The 17743-nt window shown below is 46.3% G+C and overlaps 2 protein-coding genes across 3 annotated transcripts in view; one reads left to right on the top strand and one right to left on the bottom strand.

Moving 5' to 3' along the window:
* EPHA1 (EPH receptor A1) overlaps positions 1 to 1182 on the top strand; it is an 81748-nt gene extending 80566 nt beyond the window's left edge. Inside the window, exon 18 of the mRNA XM_081893917.1 lies at positions 246 to 1182. Coding sequence (XP_081750043.1) covers positions 246 to 324 — 79 coding nt within the window. The 3' untranslated portion in view covers positions 325 to 1182. The remainder of the gene's footprint in view (positions 1 to 245) is intronic.
* A 5357-nt stretch (positions 1183 to 6539) lies between these two features.
* Positions 6540 to 17743, bottom strand: part of ZYX (zyxin) — a 29860-nt gene continuing 18656 nt past the window's right edge. The window contains exons 3-10 of one of the 2 annotated variants that reach the window (XM_081894090.1): positions 16389 to 16576; positions 13733 to 13831; positions 12287 to 12799; positions 10652 to 10802; positions 9904 to 10073; positions 7377 to 7555; positions 7115 to 7235; positions 6540 to 7017 (exon numbers count right to left, since the gene is read on the bottom strand). In XM_081894090.1, the coding sequence (XP_081750216.1) occupies positions 6907 to 7017; positions 7115 to 7235; positions 7377 to 7555; positions 9904 to 10073; positions 10652 to 10802; positions 12287 to 12799; positions 13733 to 13831; positions 16389 to 16576 (1532 nt within the window). In that variant the 3' untranslated portion in view covers positions 6540 to 6906. The remainder of the gene's footprint in view (positions 7018 to 7114; positions 7236 to 7376; positions 7556 to 9903; positions 10074 to 10651; positions 10803 to 12286; positions 12800 to 13732; positions 13832 to 16388; positions 16577 to 17743) is intronic. The other variant, XM_081894091.1, reaches the window with a different exon arrangement.

Genomic DNA, 17743 nt, shown 5'->3' with positions numbered 1-17743 from the left:
GAAACGCCGTTTACCTTCCCACCAGAGTGGTACCTATTTATCTACTTGCACTTGACATGCTTTTGAACTGCTAGGTTGGCAGGAGCAGGGACTGAGCAACAGGAGCTCACCCCTTCGCAGGGATTCGAACCGCCGACCTTCTGATCGGCAAGTCCTAGGCTCTGTGGTTTAACCCACAGTGCCACCCACGTCCCTTACCTGCTAAACAAGGCAGCTAATCTTTCTCCCCTCCTGTTTTTTCCAAGGGACTTGAAGCAAATGGGTGTGACTCTTCCTGGCCACCAGAAGCGTATTCTGTGCAGCATCCAAGGCTTCAAAGAGTGATGGGGTCTCGCATCACCAAGCTGTCACTGGACCCAACGCCACAGAGCCCAGCAGAACAAGGAGAAGAGAAGGGGAACAGACTGAGGCGATCTTGCAGTGGCGCAGCAAGCATTGGCCTGGGGCTCTGAGAGCTGATGGCAGAGTCTGCAACATGTGCACCACCAGCATTCCTTGTGCCCCATAGCGCACAGGTTGGGACTTGCGCTTCCCAATGCAGAAAGCAACACTCCACGAGGCTCCCTGCAGATACTAACGCCAGAGAAGTGGCCAGCGCTTAAATTGCAAACTCCCTGCTTCTCTCTCATTTTCTGTCTCGCCACCTCTCGTTTCGTTCTTGTGTTTCTACTCCCGCAGCAGCCACTCTGCCCGTCGCATTTCATAGTGACTAAGGAAGCAAGGTGTACTTAAAATTATAAGCAGAGCTGAAACCATTCTGCCGGCAAAGCCATTATCTAGCAATAAGGGGTCCCTTCAAATGCAAAAGTTGTGTTTGAAGACTCAGGGATTGGGGAGGGGACTGGACTTGCCATTGTTTGCACAGTTCCTGGGGCCAAGACTGCCCACCTTGTACCTTAGCTCAGTGGCCTGGACTTGCCTTTATCACACAGCGTTAGATCAAATTTATATTGCTCCCCTTGTTGCTTATGTGTCTTGTTTTCTCTCCTGGAGCCCAGTCCTAAGAGCAAAAATGGCTTGTTTACAGTTAGGCACCACATGCTCCAGAGAGCTTTGCTTCCTCAAGTTGAGGATGTTGCCTATATATATTTAAAATAGCAGGATGGGGAGTTGAGAAAGAAAACCCGGACCTGGGGTTGTGTGCTGTATATATGGTTTTGTAAATAAAAGTATCCAATCTGTGCCATTGCTTTTATTATATACAGATCAGCCCCTTATTAAGTCAGCTGTCTATTGGGTTCCACAAAACTTAAAAGCAGGACTTGCTGTCTTCTCAAAGGAGGGAGAACTACCTCTAACATAAAGTTACCCTTATAGGATTACAGCTTTTTAAAAACGAAACAAAATGATAGCTACCTTTGCTCCTTTTCAAAGAAATATTCAAGGTTAAGGAAAAGCATCTGAGTACCTTGGATAATCAGATGAAAAAGAGTGCAGGGATCCTTTACCTTTTAGTGGCTGTGTTGAAGAGAAAAAGTTAACAGCATTGTTTGTCATGCAAATCAAAGTGCAGAGCCCAGGACCTTTTCCCCCATCCAGCCAAGACATGACACAACAGCCCCTAGGCAAGGAAGAACTGGTAAAAAGGAGTCAAAATACATTTAAAATAAAGGCACTGTTACCATTTATATGCAAAGCACCAGTTATGTGCAGGGTGTGAGAGAGATGTTAAGAGCATAAAGAACCTGACATAGACACCAACTCTGTACTTACTCAGAAGTAAGTCACACAGTGTCCTGAAGGTTGAAGCCCTAAATCAGTCAGTACAGTATTTAATGTTGTTCAGAAGCCAATGACCAGCTCCAGCTGCAAAGAAGAAATTTAAAGCACAGTCGAAGCAGTAGCCTTGTAGGGTATGTAAGATAAGAAGGGAATTTAACAAAGCAGTAACCAGACTGTGTAACTGCCATACCTATAGGATCAAACTCTATAAAGTCATATTAGGATAGCTATTCTCTATGCATCCAAGGAAAAACAAGAGAAAGGGGTAGAGGAGGGGTAATACTGTCTACTAGCGAATGATTTCCGGTTGAACGTAGATAATCGTTTACCAAACAGGAACTTACTGAACTGAACATATACCACATTTTTCACTCTATAAGACGCACCAGACCACAAGACGCACCTAGTTTTTGGAGGAGGAAAACAGGAAAAAATATATTCTGAATCTCAGAAGCCAGAACAGCAAGAGGGATCACTGCGCAGTGAAAGCAGCAATCCCTCTTGCTGTTCTGGCTTCTGTGATAGCTGCACAGCCTGCATTCGCTCCATAAGACACACACACACACATTTCCCCTTACTTTTTAGGAGGGGAAAAGTGAGTCTTATAGAGCAAAAAATACAGTAACCTGCAGCATCTTCCTACAATGTGGCTGAAAACTGAGTCACATTCCTCCTCTCCCAGCCTTCGGATCAGGTCCAAAATGACACGTTCCTCAGAATTGCATGCCCACTGAATTAGTTTTAACAAGGGTAGTATATAAAGGACTATAGTTCTATCACTTTAGAAATGCAAGCCATCCCAATATGGTACTGTAGCTTTTCAGTAGGCACTCTTACGGACTGGGCACTGATCTGGCAAGGAGTGGCAATGCCCATGCCCCATGGGCACTCCAATGTCCATTGCTTGAATCCTGAAATGCATTCACTGCTTTTAAGATGTGGTACTAATCAAACTGCAAGACTCAAGCAGCAGCCTAAGGGTAACATTTTGTACCATAGAACTGGTTTCTCATCACCTTGTCCATAAACATTATGCCCTACATTGTTGGACCTACAGAAAAATGAGTTTTCCACCTACTGAACTCCTCCACAAGTCTGTGAACTTTGAACACTAGGCCGGGCAAGTTTGGGACATTTTTTATATATTGATGTCAATTAAGAAAGATTGCAGAAACCAGATCAGCCCAATGTAACATACCCAGTGCAGTTGAACTAGAAAGGTCTTACTGAAACAGTGTGTCTACCCACCACCACCTACAGCTTAGGGAATCATCAAAAGCTTCTGCTGGAGTCAACTTGAAACAAGTACTATCCATCAGTACAAAAACTATTGTTAAGCATGTTTACCATCTGCATAACTCTTCCAAAACTACACCTACTAACAGGACCTGAAGCAGAAGTATGAAAATGCCTCCAGGGATCAGGCCTAGGGATCTTTCCTTCTCAAAAGATCATGTCAGAGAGCAAAGTTCAGCTGGTTAAGTGTTAGCAGCATTAGGCCTCCCACTCAGCAGATGGCTTCTGTTACCAATTCCCTTCCCAGCCTCCAAAACAAGAAACTTGTCCTTCAATACGAACATTCATTTCCTCCAAGCTACCATATTTTATTTTTTATTGGCTGTATGGTTTCTTTTCTTGTAACCTTCAGAGTTATCTATGCTGAAGGACTCCAGATTAAGCAGAGGTATAATGAGCTGCCCAAAGAATGGGAGGACCATGGAAGAAACCTCCATCTCAAAGCAAAGTTGGAAGAGCCTGGTGGTGTGAGCCAAGGAGCCTTAAAAGAGCTGGGGAGAGTAATCTCACCCCTGCAGAGAGCTGTCTCCCGCAGCAGCCTTCAGTCGGGACACAGGCTCAGTGCATTAAAGTCAAGTTATCTGAAGGGTCTCTTCAGCTCCCAAGACGCAGGCAGCTAAGAAACAAAGAGATCAAGGGGCTGCTGAACGAAACTGAACTTCACCTGAACAAACAAGCTAAACACTGTGCAAACATTTGCCAGGCTCCTCCACTTTGGACTTTTGCTATTTGTGTTAGATGTCAAGTACATGCAGAAGGTGGTGCGTGGCTTTGGGCTAGAGCACAGCCTTTTAACTCTTAAACTTCTTGTACCCAGATCCAGTACCAAAGACAGAAAAAATTACGAGGGCTGTGTGTGCTTGGACGTATATCTTAAATTCAATAGATGTCTGCAAACATGCAAAATATGCCTACAGAGTGCAGAGTTTGGCTTTTTTTGAGTTTCTGAGCCTGCATATTACTCTGGCATCAACGTCAGGAGATTTAGAAACCTGTTTTTCTTTTAAAATAAACTGGGTCCTCGCAGAAAGCCCAATTCTGCAAGCTGTGTGTTTTCTGCACAAATGGCGGGGGGGAAAACAGGGTGGTGGTGGGGCGGAATAAACATTGCCCTGGCTAAAATCAGTGCTACACTAGAGCCCACAGTTTAACAACATATACTATTACAGGATTCTTAAAGCCTCTGTGGAGAAGGCAAGCAAATGTAGTCCTAGGTCAGCAGCAGAAACAGGTTTTTTTTAAAACAAAAACCAAGAGCCACTGGTGAGCTACTCTGCACTGCTGGAGTTCCGCTTTGTAGGGTCATGCATGTTAATAGCCCTCATCAAAACAAGGATACTTAACCGCCCCAATTTTTAAAGAATATGTAAATGGGCGATCTCAAACTATAGCACACTCAGTCACTCAAGTCCACTGATTTAAAAGTATCAACTCACGAGTCATATTCCAAGTAGATCTACTGTACTACAAATCGGCATAATTCACATTTCTATTGATGAAAGTCCATCTAGTTCAATGCCCCCTGCAATGCAGGAATCTTGCCCAACGTAGAGCTCAAATCCATGACCCAAGACCAGGAGTCTCAAGCTCTACCAACTGAGCTATCCTGGGACTTGGTTATCACCAAAGGCATTGCTTTTTAAAAAAGGTAATGACATTTTTTGCCTTCCTTATCTTTAAGCCCATGACTATTCAGTCTGTATTCATTCAACTAGTGTCCAGACATTACCAATAGTAATTTGGTGTTTAACTTCCCTCTCTCAGAAGAGGGAGTGGCCCTGGGGTTGCAGTCCTGGCCACATGTGCCACTCAGCAAAGCTAACCTGCTTTTCTAGCCCAGCAATGCTTCAGAGGGCTGGACGTGGACGTCAATCACAGCGGCTGAAAATCCTGAAGCACCACTTTAGCTAATGGGGCCTCTCGCTGTCACCGTGCCGCCGGAGAACAATTTCTGTTCTCACCCTGAAGCAAAGTTCTTAACCCGAGGTACTATTTCTGGGTTAGCGGAGTCTGTAACCTGAAGCGTCTGTAAACCTGAAGCGTCTGTAAGCTGAGGTACCACTGTATTACTCAATGAGAGTAGGGGATGAGATGCAGCTGAGATCCACAAAATGATGACTTCTTTTGAAGATGAAGAAAAGAATATACAGTGGTACCTTGGGTTACATACGCTTCAGGTTACATATGCTTCAGGTTACAGACTCTGCTAGCCCAGAAATAGTGCTTCAGGTTAAGAACTTTGCTTCAGGATGAGAACAGAAATCACGTGCTGGCGGCGTGGCAGCAGCAGGAGGCCCCATTAGCTAAAGTGGTGCTTCAGGTTAAGAACAGTTTCAGGTTAAGAACGAACCTCCAGAACGAATTAAGTACTTAACCCGAGGTACCACTGTATAGACAGGAAACACCACTGAGAACACTGCCAACAAACTGAGGAAGAGCAGTAGCAGGAGAAAAGCTTAGCAAGAGGCATCAATTTTCTCTCTGCCAAATGATGCATCTAATTGGATACAGAGGCAAAAAAAAAAGGATTGCAGAACTCCAGAAGGACCACTCCAAACAGAATGAATGGAGAGTAAAAAGGCAAATGGAAGTTAATGTAAACAAGGGTTGAGTGATGTTGGGGCAAAAAAAATCTTAACTTCACATATACTATTGAGCTGAACTGGAAGTGACAAGACCAGGAATGAGATCTTGGAGTCATGGTAGATAGTTTGATGAAGATGTCAACCCAGTGTGCAGTGGCAAGATCCATGCTAGGAATCATTAGGAAAGAAAATCAGAGAACCATAGAATTGGAAGGGACCTTGAGAGTCATCTAGTCCAACCCGCTGAAATGAGATGGAGGGAGAATGGATTCACTGCTGGGTAGTTTAGCAATGATCTCTCTCTGACCCACCCCAGCCACAACACACACCACAGAAAGGCTGAAGTTATAATGGGGGGGGGGACCCAACACAAATTTTATTAATGCAAACAGTGGCTGGGACAGACAATATTGAAGATGCTTGTTCAGTCCAGCCCAGGGATTGAGGCTCTCTTCCATTGACTGTGCCAAAAACACACACCAGCAAAGTCACCCATCACATGTAGGCTGCAAACGAAGAAACTCTGATGAGGGTGCCTTTCTCAGCATCAATTCGGGACCATTCCCGGTCACACCACACTCCCAGTTCGACAAAACATGTTGTAAACAGAGGAGTAGTCCTTTGGATAGTTTGCTATGCAGAGGTTGCTAGGCCAAAGCACCACAGAGGTAAAAAATAACTGGGGCCACCATAATTCTGGGGTCTGGGGGAACTGGTCCATAAACTCCTTGCTGGCAAGGAGAACCATTCAGGCACACAAGTCCAGTACAGAAGAAGGAGATTCATTTATATCATCATCCTGTAGAGCAGACTCTGTCCATCGCCAAAAGTAAGGGTTTAAAAAAATAATCCCATTAGTTGGGTCGTGTTCGATACCTGAACAGAGGACAGCATTTTGCAGGGCCAGGGGACATAGCAGGTTGTAAGGATCCAGACTTTTCCTCTAAGATTACTTTATTATTTAGTAAGTAAAAGGACTGCAGGGCTTATAGCAATTCCACCTCACTTTCTGCAAAGTCTAGAATAATATACTGTGGCCAGACTAGGCGAGGAGTTAAGGAACACCCAGTCTTGGAAGGGGCAGGTTAAAAGGAAAAAGGAAACACAGATGGGAAGTGGGAAGAGTCCTTAGGTGGAAGAAGATATTGCCAGACAGACTCTTTCTAAGTAAAAATGCATTGTGGGTTTTGAGGGGAGTGGGGGAGAGGAATGACCAGAGACAGCACAGAGGAAAATCAGGCCCACTGACTGGGCTGGGTGGGGACGGGGAAGCACATCAAGGACACATCCTGATCCAAGGTCCTTAGACCGCAGCTTTGGCGCGTGTGGTGTGGCATTTTCTACACAGCACGTGCCCGTCCAGGGGGAAACAGCCATTGTCATCTGCTTCGATGGAAAGGGGCTTCCCACAATCCTGAAAAAGTGAGGAAGAAAAGGGAGAATCAACGCCACTGAGGCGGCAGAAATGTCAACGAGGGACTGGCGGGAAGGGGAGAAGGGAATTGGCTCACCTCACAGCGGTAACATTTCATGTGGAAGTTCTTCTCCAGGGCTACCACGCGGACGGTCTCATCCTTTCCGGGCTCTGGCATGATGGGCTCAGCACACACAGAGCATCGTGGGGCATATTTTCTGCAAGCACAGAAGAGGCGGTATGAGGGCTCGAACTTTCGGTTTCAAACTCCTAGGCCAGACTTGCTCCGGTCAAGTCACGAAGGTCCCAGGTGAAGTGGGAGGAAGACGACGCAGGAAATGAAGGAGGAGGTCACCCACCTGTGATAGTCGTCCACGCAATGTGGCTGGTTGGCTTTGTCCACAATGAAGGAAGCTCCCTCGAGGGCTTTGTGGCACACCACACAGGTGAAGCACTGAGGGTGGTAGGAATTGCCCGTGGCTCGCAGCATTCTGTCTGTGATCGTTTGCTTGCACACACAACACTTCTCCAGGGTGCCCTGAAGAACAAAAACAGGGTCAGAAATGAAGGAGGCCGGCCCTCCAGAAACGGAACCATTTGTAGAGACATGTCAGAGGAAGAGATTATAGGGTGCACTCAGTCCCTGAGCTGTGGGGCACAGGCTGCCTCATGAATGTTCCCTACTTTAAGGTGTGACACTGACAAACGTACAGAACAGATATCAATGTATGGGGAAATGATCCATAATGAATTGAGGGGGGGATGTTTTAATGTACATTCCCAAAAAAACCCAGAGTCCTTTCTGTTGGGGATAATTCAGACTGAAATTCCCAGGTGTCAAAAAAGGTTATTTCGGTATGCTACTACTGCAGCCTGTGTTTTGTTAGCCCAAAAATGGAAAATGAGTGAGGTCCCAACTAAAGAATAACGCAAACCTAAGTTGACAGAATATGCACAACTTGCAGGCTTAACATACAGAATAAGAGAACAAGAAGAACATAGGTTTAAAGAGGTTTGGAAAACGTTTACTAAATATATGGGAAATAATTGTGCACAGCTGAAAAAGCTGGCAGCGTTAAGATAAATTCAACAGTGTAAATAAGTTTTGATGGATGCAATAATGGAATAGTGATTGGTATAGTTAACCATGGAAAGAGAAGAAGGGAAGCCATTGATATCTTAAGGATGTAAATGGGAGAAAACAGGCAAATTTAAACAATTCTCATCCAACCTCCCAATCTCCCAAAACAATACAGAGCATAATGTCTCTCCAGGATCGCATACTCAAGATCTCTTTTGAAACCCATCAATTGCCCTTTAACAATGTTGAGCAGACCAAGATTGGGCAGCTTAGCAAACAAGAAATCTGTGAAGAAGGCAGCCTTAATCAAATCTTACACCAGCCATGAACTGGGTGTCTTCAGAAGCTGAGGCAGAGAGCACGACAAGTGTAAGGACACTGAAGGGGGGGCTTGCTTGCATGCATAAGCCCCCGTCCACACTTTGAGCTTCTGCATGTTCAGGCAAATGCCTGGTCACACCCACAGTGTACAAGCACACGGTGGTATGTTTGCGACGCCACCGAAAGAGACTGTTGAAGCCAGTTCAGATGTAACTTTTGTGGCACAGAGCCATTGTTGCGTGGCACAGATCCACACTGGGTTGACCTGGTAATGCAGACCAAGACTCCACCGTGAGCTTGGCAACTTCACCGCCCTGGGCTCTTTGGATAAAGGGTGGTATATTAAGTGAACAAATAATTATGATTTATTCCCACACTAGGAGACTGGAGTCAAGAGGTTGTGGTGTTCAAAAATACCAGCATCTCAAGATGAATTGACCCCACCTTGACCACCTGACCCAACAAATGGACTAATATCTGAGGTACCTGAACACGTGAAGAACGGCTGTTTTTAATGAAAGTTGCTTCCTTTCATAATGAACTTCTGAATGGTTTCTTCTGAACAATGTCAGTATAGGAAATAGGGCAACTTTTTCGTTCGGGAAACTAGCCCAAATAATGAAATTCCGACCAGACGAATTAAAAGAGAAAAAAGATGAAGAACTCTAGCTGGTTGCCGAAGCAAGATGTGGCGGCCATTTTAAGACATTCCAAAATTCGCTTGGGGAAAACAAGCCCTCTGTTGCTGAGGTAATGCCAGAGCATGGCTCCTTCCAAAATGCCCTGATGATTGTGATTGGCCACCCTGCATAGGAGCCAACTCCTAGGGGCTGAGGTCTCTTCGGACCCCCCACAACAAAGTATTTGCTCCCCCCCCCACAAACATTGATAGGCAGTACCACTGAAATGGTGTGTGTTCACTGTGACATGTGATTGATTAGGTGGGGCGGAGACCAGGGAGAAGAGTTGGTGGAAGAAGATTGGAAGAAATTTAAAAACTATCTACAGAAATATTGTAAAATTAATGAATGTTAAAATGATGTTGGATTGAAATGAAATGGCTTTAGCAACAAAGCTAAAAAGAATATGTAAAAATGGATTGATAATCAGATGAAGATACGAAGTTTTAATATGTTAAGACATAGAATTAAGATAAAAACAAAGAGGGAAAGGATTTGCTGAATCAACTATGTGAACTGGAATGCAAAAAAGGGAGGTGTGAAGAGGTCAGGAAACAAGTAAATGAAATATAAGACACAAAAAGATTGATCTGTTTTTAACTGTTTTTTTATTTTCCATGTATTTTGTATTTTTCTTTGTATTTTTTTCTTTTTCTTTTCTTATTCTGTAACTTTCTTTTGCCTGAAAACTTCAATAAATATCATTTTTTTAAAAAAAAATTAGGTGGGGCGGAGCTTACCTGTGTCCCGCCCCCTCCATATTTTATTCAAGGCGGCGCCCTTGCCCCTCTGCATTTCACTCACCGCATAGCACTCCTCGCAGAAGGGCTTTTCGTCCACATTGTAGAACTGCTGTCCCTGCAGCTGCTTCTCACACTTGAAGCAGGTGAAACACTCCACGTGGAAGAGCTTGTCTAGGGCGCGGACAGCCGGCTGCGTCCGCGACAGGGCTTTGTGGCACAGGCCACACAACTCTGCAGTGGCAGGGAGAAGGGGGAGAGAAAAGAGGACCGTGAGAGGCTGCTGGCAGGTCATATCTCCACGCCATACGTATCTACGCCTCCAGGCAAGAAAGGGGAAGAAGAAGAAGAGTTTGGATTTGATATCCCGCCTTTCATTCCCCTTAAGGAGTCTCAAAGCAGCTAACATTCTCCTTTCCCTTTCTCCGCCACAACAAACACTCTGTGAGGTGAGCGGGGCTGAGAGACTTCAAAGCAGTGTGACTGGCCCAAGGTCACCCAGCAGCTGCACGTGGAGGAGCGGGGAATCGAACCCGGTTCACCAGATTACAAGTCTACAGCTCTTAACCACTACACCACACTGGCTCTCTGAACACAGCTACCATCTCCATAAGAAGAAGATTGTAGCATTCAGCGGCAGAGAGCTGAGTGGAGGGAAACACGTCAGCCCACCCACCCCCAAACCTCTGTGCGTCTGGTTTCTGATGAAGGCACCGTAGCAGAGAGAAAGGAGGGGGGGTGGTAACAGTAGACCGAAATCCCATTCACTCTCCATCACCGCCACATGCAAAATATTTAATGTACACACACACCAGAATTGGTGGCCTCTGCATGAGGAGGCTGGTCCATGTCCTTCATGAGCTTCTGGGTCAACATCTCCAGCTCCTCAACCTCTTTCATGGTCAGGACAGAGTTGCCCCTGGGAGGGTCTGATCCAGTGTTCGCAAAGGGCGCTGGGTTACGCTGGACAAAGAAATCAAGAGTCACTGAGACCGGAACGTCCCTCCTGCTAGCCTCTCAGACGCCACATATTCCAGGGAACAGATATACGCTCAAGATCGCTTAGTATGGCCAAGCCATCCTTTAACATTGTTCTGCAATGCAGATATTCCTCTGCCTGTCCACACATGGTTTTTTCCCCGTTATCTAGCCTGTACCCTTCCTTCTCCCTGCTGAGACACCACCTTGCAGCTCACAAGATTTTGAAAAGTTTCCTTTTCCTGTAATAACTGTATTGATGAAGAAACTTCCTTTTGAGGAACTTCTGTCCTCCATTTGCTTTGCAATGGTTTTGTTGAATTGAAAGATTCAACAGACACCATTTTACCTCTGGGTTTGTTTGTTTGTTTTTAAATTCCTTCTTCTATAAAACTAGTGAGAGAAAAAAGTACATGTGCCCAGTGCTCTTTTGCAACTGTCCTTAATATAACGGGCTTAGTTGTTAAGCTGGCAGAGGGGAAATCTCTCTTACCAATACAAGCACAGAGGAAGAGAAAGAATGTAGCTTCATCCTTCTGGGAGCCCACCGACCCACAAATCTTACTGAGGCCTCTCTTTTAAAATGGCCGCTAGGAACTACAGCAACAGATGTGGGATCCAGCCAGATTTGATTTATTGCTGACTGGGATAGCTCAGTCGGCAGAACATGAGACTCTCAATCTCAGGGTCGTGGGGTTCCAGCCCCACATTTGGCAAAAGATCTAGATCATGGGTAGGCAAACTAAGGTCCGGGGCCGGAACAGGTCCAATCATCTTCTAAATCCAGCCCACAGACGGTCTGGGAATCAGCGTGTTTTTACATGAGTAGAATGTGTCCTTCTATTTAAAATGCATCTCTGGGTTATTTGTGGGGCCTGCCTGGAGTTTTTACATGAGTAGAATGTGTGCTTTTATTTAAAACACATCTCTGGGTTATTTGTGGGGCATAGGAATTCGTTCATTATTTTTTTTTTCAAAATATAGTCCAGCCCCCCACAAGGTCTGAGGGACAGTGGACCAGCCCCCTGCTGAAAAAGTTTGCTGACCCCTGATCTAGATGACTCTCGCTGTCCCTTCCAACTCTATAATTCTACAGTGGTACCTCGGGTTACATACGCTTCAGGTTACATTTGCTTCAGGTTACAGACTCCGCTAACCCAGAAGTAGTACCTCAGGTTAAGAACTTTGCTTCAGGATGAGAACAGAAATTGTCCTCCGGTGGTGCGGCAGCAGCGGGAGACCCCATTAGCTAAAGTGGTGCTTCAGGTTAAGAACAGTTTCAGGTTAAGAATGGACTTCCGGAACGAATTAAGTACTTAACCCGAGGTACCACTGTACTCTACTCTACTCTACTCTACTCTACTCATTTATCTGCCTATATATAAATCCTGAATGAAAAGTCCATCCAGCATTGCACACTTCTCTTGTTTCTCCACCGCCCCCCAAGTTGAGATTTATTCCCCACTCACCACGTCTCGCGGGGCAGGCGGTTGTCCAACAGGACGTGGCTTCTCCTGAACCTGTGGCTTTTCTCGCTGTTGTGCATAGGTGAAAGCAGGCGGCTGTGGCCTCGGGGCTGGTCCTGTGCCAGAAGCGGGTGGGAATCGAGGCTGCGGAGGGGTGGCGGCCGCCTGGCGCGGGAAGCCGGATGGGATTCCTGCAGCTGCTTTGGGTACAAATCTGGGGGCCACGGCAACGGGGGGTGGAGTGTATTTGGGGGCTGATGGAGCTGGAGGAGGAGGAGGAGGAGCCGGTGGTCCTGGAAGCTGTGTCGATGGCGAGTCTCTATTCTGCTTCACCCACGGTGGAGGAACAGAAGCCGTTTCTCTCGGCGCTTTGGGCACGTAGCCTGCGCTGGGGCTGGACGCAGCGTTGGAAGGGAAGGAAACAGGAGCTGAAACATCCTTAGGTGGAGCGATGGTTTCTGGGGAAGCTTTGGGTCCAGAAGCCAGGCCTACGTGAGCCATGGAACCCGGAGATACCTGCAGAAATAAACATGGTTATCAAAGGGGAGAAGAGGCCAACAACGTAGCATCCAAACCAGACCCATCTTGGTCCAATCTGCTCTCAGTGTGGAGAAGAGGAACAGAGAGGAGATTTGGGGGGAGTACAGGAAAGAGGGGGTTGTTGCAGCCAGACATTTGTCCACACACCTGCACCCCACAGCGTGGTAAAATCCTCCTTATCCCTTGGCAAGCAGATACAGAGGCTTGGCTACTCCAGGGTGAGAAAGCTCACCGGAGAGTAACTTGTCCAGAGACTAGCTTTGTCCTTAACAAAAGCAGGCTTTGGATCCCAAATCCAAGCATGGTGAGCCTGGCTCCAGCCTCTGTCTCTCCTGGAGAAACCATAGTTGGTCCCCAGTACTCACTGAGGGGGTCAACCTATCACTGGGCTGCACCACTTGCGGCTGCCAGTGGGGGCTTGCCTGGCCGAGTGCTCTGTTTTTTTAAAAGATAAAAAAGTTCTCTTCACACAGAAAGCTAGCATGTCAGGCAAAAGGGTCCTATAGTGGCATTGAGCTAAGTTTTACTCAAAGATGACCCATGAAGTGAATGAACATGACAAAGTTAGGTCTGTTAATTTCAGTGGGTTTATTCCTCCAAGTGAAACTTAGCTGAATATCACTCAAGTCTTCTTAACATGCTAATATTTTAAAATATAGATATACCCAGGGCTTTTTTCCCATCCAGAATTCAGTTCTTGTGAATTGCCATTCTAAGAGAACAATGGTGAGTTCTGGCACCTCTTTTTCTAGAAAAATAGCAATGGATATACCTTCAAGAACTTTTTGCATGGGGAAGGGGCTCTTCAGTCCTTGGCGCCGTCAGCTGTAGCCTGAAGTGACCAGGCACAGGCTGGCCCCCTCAGTGAGAACGAGGCCTTGGACATGCTACCCTGTTATTGCAGCTCACCCGCGGTTTGAAGGGGTCATTCTTCTCCATGTCATCCAGCATTGAGGACAGAGTATCAATCTCCAAATCAATGCTGCTCATCTTTCCACGGGCCTGCCCCTTCCGTCACGGAGAAGAAAGGAAGTTACATGTTAGAGAGGGTTACCAAGCCCGTCCTGAAGGCTGTCCGTCAACAACAGCCTTTCACATCCGTTGGTTAGTGCACTTAGTAGGAGAGCAACGTGTCGGAAGGGCGCAGAGCAAAGGGCTGGAACTTTGAATTGTGGGAGAATCTTGGCTGCTGTGGTTTGTGTTTTCAAAAAGGGAGCTTCTAGCCGCCAGGATGCACTTTGAGATAGAAAAGCTATTCGCCTTTCCCCCTTATTTTTGCAAGATTGCAAGGCTGAAAATGAATTGTGTATATTGTCAGCTGTGGCTAAAGTTGACTCACGCCATAGCATAGCAGCAAAAAAACATTGCTGTGCACTAGCCAGCCAGATGGTGGAGATGTCAGGCGTGTATCCTGGCACCCAGGCATCTTCGCTTGGTTGCAAGTAGCCAATAGTCAGGTGCAAAATGCGCCTGGCCCCTGGCTAATTTCGAACACTGCTCAGAAGTGTGTGAGCAACGCCTGGTGAAATCTCAGAAGCCAGATGATTGGCTTAAGATGTATCGCCACTGCTCAGCGCATGCAAAACATAAACCTTTGCTCCTCCCCGAGCCACTGAATCAGAAATGTGCAACACAGTGAAGTATAAAATATATCATATATATATTGCAGCATATATTGCAGAATTATGTTCCAAGTAAGAGCCATAGCTCAGTGTGCTGGGGAGGTAAAGAGTCCCAGTTAAATTCCTAGCATCTCCAGGAAATTCCAGGGAGATCATCCCTGTCTAAAGCCCTGGGAGATGTTGTCAACAATGCTGAGTCAGATAAGCCAGTCAAAGAATCACAGAATTGTGGATTTGGGACCCACGAGGGTCATTTAGTCCAACCCCCTGCAATGCAGGAATCTCAACTGAAACATCCATGACTGATGGCCATCCAACCTCTGATTTGTACTAGACCAGTTTTGTATAAGGCAGCTCCCTATGTTCCCATTTCAGTTCATTTCACTTTTAATTTGTACACTGCCTTTCTATATTACTATAAACAAGGTGGTTAACCAGCTGAAGAAACAACTAAATCGTCAGCAAAGATCTCTCTCACACACAATCTGATCCAATACAAAGAAGTCACAACTTCAAAATAAACAACTTAAATAAAGCAATATTCAACAATCCATTGGAATATAATAGTAAACAGTAAAATTAAATATCAGCAGATAAGAATTAAGCAGTTTACATTTACCAATTACAATAAAGAATAAGGAAACTATAATCAATAAAAATAGCGGCAAGTCACAATGCATAAAATACCGCAAAACCATGCAAAAGGATCCAATTGAGAAACAAGGAGAACTTATAAAACATTTTTTTGAAAATATCCCTTAACCCCTCTTCAACCATATACCCATTTTTCTGGATTGGTGTGCAACATCATTTCATTTGTATGGCTTACTTACAGTGGTGCCTTGGTTCTCAAACTTAATCCGTTCCGGGAGTTCGTTTGACTCCCGAAAACCAAGGTGCGGCTTCCGATTGGCTGCAGGAGCTTCCTGCACTCAATCGGAAGCCACGAAAGCTGCATCAGACGTTTAGCTTCCGAAAAATGTTCGCAAACTGGAACACTTACTTCCAGGTTTACGGCGTTTGGGAGCTGATTTGTTCAACTATTAAGCCATTCAAGAGCCAAGGTACCACTGTTATTTCCCCATCTCTTGGTGCGAAGTTTTAATCTAACGAAGAATGTGAAGGACACCTGCAATCCTGGAGAAGGCCAGAAGGAGGCGGCAGTTTTCTCACCACCATCCCATTCTTGGGACCACCTGATCGCTTGCTTATCATGCAGTCTAGACCAGTGTTTCCCAACCTTGGGCCTCCAGCTGTTTTTGAACTACAATTCCCATCATCCCTGACCACTGGTCTTGCTAGCTAGGGATGATGGGAGTTGTAGGCCAAAAACATCTGGAGGCCCAAGGTTGGGAAACACTGGTCTAGACCACACCTCAGCACCGCTATGGGCCACACATCCAAACATCATGGGAACAGGAGAACATGGGCGTAGGCAGGGTTTTTCTTGGAGGAGGGGGCTGGACTTAGTTGAGGGGGCTGGACTTTTGTTAAGGGGGGCAGAACCAACATGATTGGTCAGTTAGTTAAGTACAGTGGTACCTTGGAAGTCGAACAGAATCCGTTCCAGAAGTTTGTTCGACTTCCAAAACGTTTGGAAACCAAGGCACGGCTTCCGATTGGCTGCAGGAAGTTCCTGCAGCCAATCAGAAGCCACGGAAGACGTTTGGGTTCCAAAGAAGGTTCACAAACCAGAACACTCACTTCTGGGTTTGCGGCATTCGGGAACCACAACATTTGACTCACAAGGCGTTCAGGATCCAAGGTACGACTGTATTTCTATTGTTTTACTTGATCGGGGGGAGAGCACCTGTCGTCGTCCCCCCAGCTACGCCCATGCAGGACAACTATGGCAAAACAGGGCTTTCCCAATAAACCTTCCACTCCCCCCCAACCACTGCCATTTGCCCACCTTGACAGCATTAACCTATATGAATACTCACCTGGGGGGCAGGTAGCCCACTCAAAGCCACGGGTTCCTCCTCCAGCATTGGTGGAGGAGGCGAAGGGAAGACGTCTTCTGGCGCTGGGGGAAACGGCTCCTCGAATGGGGGAGGCGGGGGAGGGAATGCGCTGTTTGAGGAGACAACCATCTCTTCCCCAGGAGGGGGAGGCGGAGGGGGTGGAAGTTCTGCAGGGAACAACAAACGGGCATGTATTATTATTATTATTATTATTATTATTATTATTATTATTATTTCCGTCACAGCGCCCCTTGAACACACCCTGTTAAAACCAGCATTTGAAAATCTCCAGGCGCCATTTGCAACTGGCTATCGGCCACTTGTGACCAAGTGAAGATGCCCAGGTGTCAGGATGGCGCCCGATGTCTCCACCATCTGGAGGCGCATGCCTAGGGAATCCTTGGATCTGAACTGTTTTCACTATTAATAATATTTTTTATACCCCGCCCATCTGGCTGGGCTTCCCCAGCCACTCTGTGAGGCTTCCAACAAAATATTAAAATACAGTAATGCATCAAACATTAAAAGCTTCCCTAAACAGGGCTGCCTTCAGATGTCTTCTAAAAGTCTGGTAGTTGTTGTTCTCTTTGACATCTGGTGGGAGGGCGTTCCACAGGGAAGGTACCACTACCGAGAAGGCCCTCTGCCTGGTTCCCTGTAACTTGGCTTCTCGTAGTGAGGGAACCGCCAGAAGGCCCTTGGCGTTGGACCTCAGGCAGAATGATGGGGGTGGAGACGCTCCTTCAGATATACTGGACCGAGGCCGTTTAGGGCTTTAAAGGTCAACACATCCTGTAGAATTTTATCTGCTATATCAGGCATCTCCAAACTCGGCCCTCCAGCAGTTATGGGACTACAACTCCCACCATCCCTAGCTAACAGGACGGGACCAGTGGCCAGGGATGATGGGAATTGTAGTCCCAAAACAGCTGGAGGGCTTAGTTATATTTTCTCTGCACAATTAGGATGAATTTCAAGGGACCCAAAAGTCACACAGTATTGGAAAAATACGACCTTCGAGCCGTCTGGCCCCAAAATGGTAACTAGGCATACCTAGTTTGAAATCTGAAAGAGGAAACCAAGTCACACACTCAAGAACAAGAAGCCAGCAGCATATCCTTTGCTGACCGCGCCAGCAGCACAAAACAAGACCTGCTGCATTCCTGTATCATCCTGGGAGGAAGGGGGGGGACCTCAGCATTTGGCCTTTGGGGACAAATACTGACCCTGCCTACTCTCAAAGGATTACAGCCATACAGACAGAGGGAAGGCACTCTATCCATGTAAGAATCTGGGCCGCAACAACAACAACAGATCCCCCTTGCTCTCTCCCA

Source organism: Podarcis melisellensis (assembly GCF_964234715.1).
Source record: "Podarcis melisellensis genome assembly, chromosome: 17".
Taxonomy (NCBI): domain Eukaryota; kingdom Metazoa; phylum Chordata; class Lepidosauria; order Squamata; family Lacertidae; genus Podarcis; species Podarcis melisellensis.
Note: the sequence above shows the minus strand (reverse complement) of the source record. Positions and strands in the feature narration are given on the sequence as shown.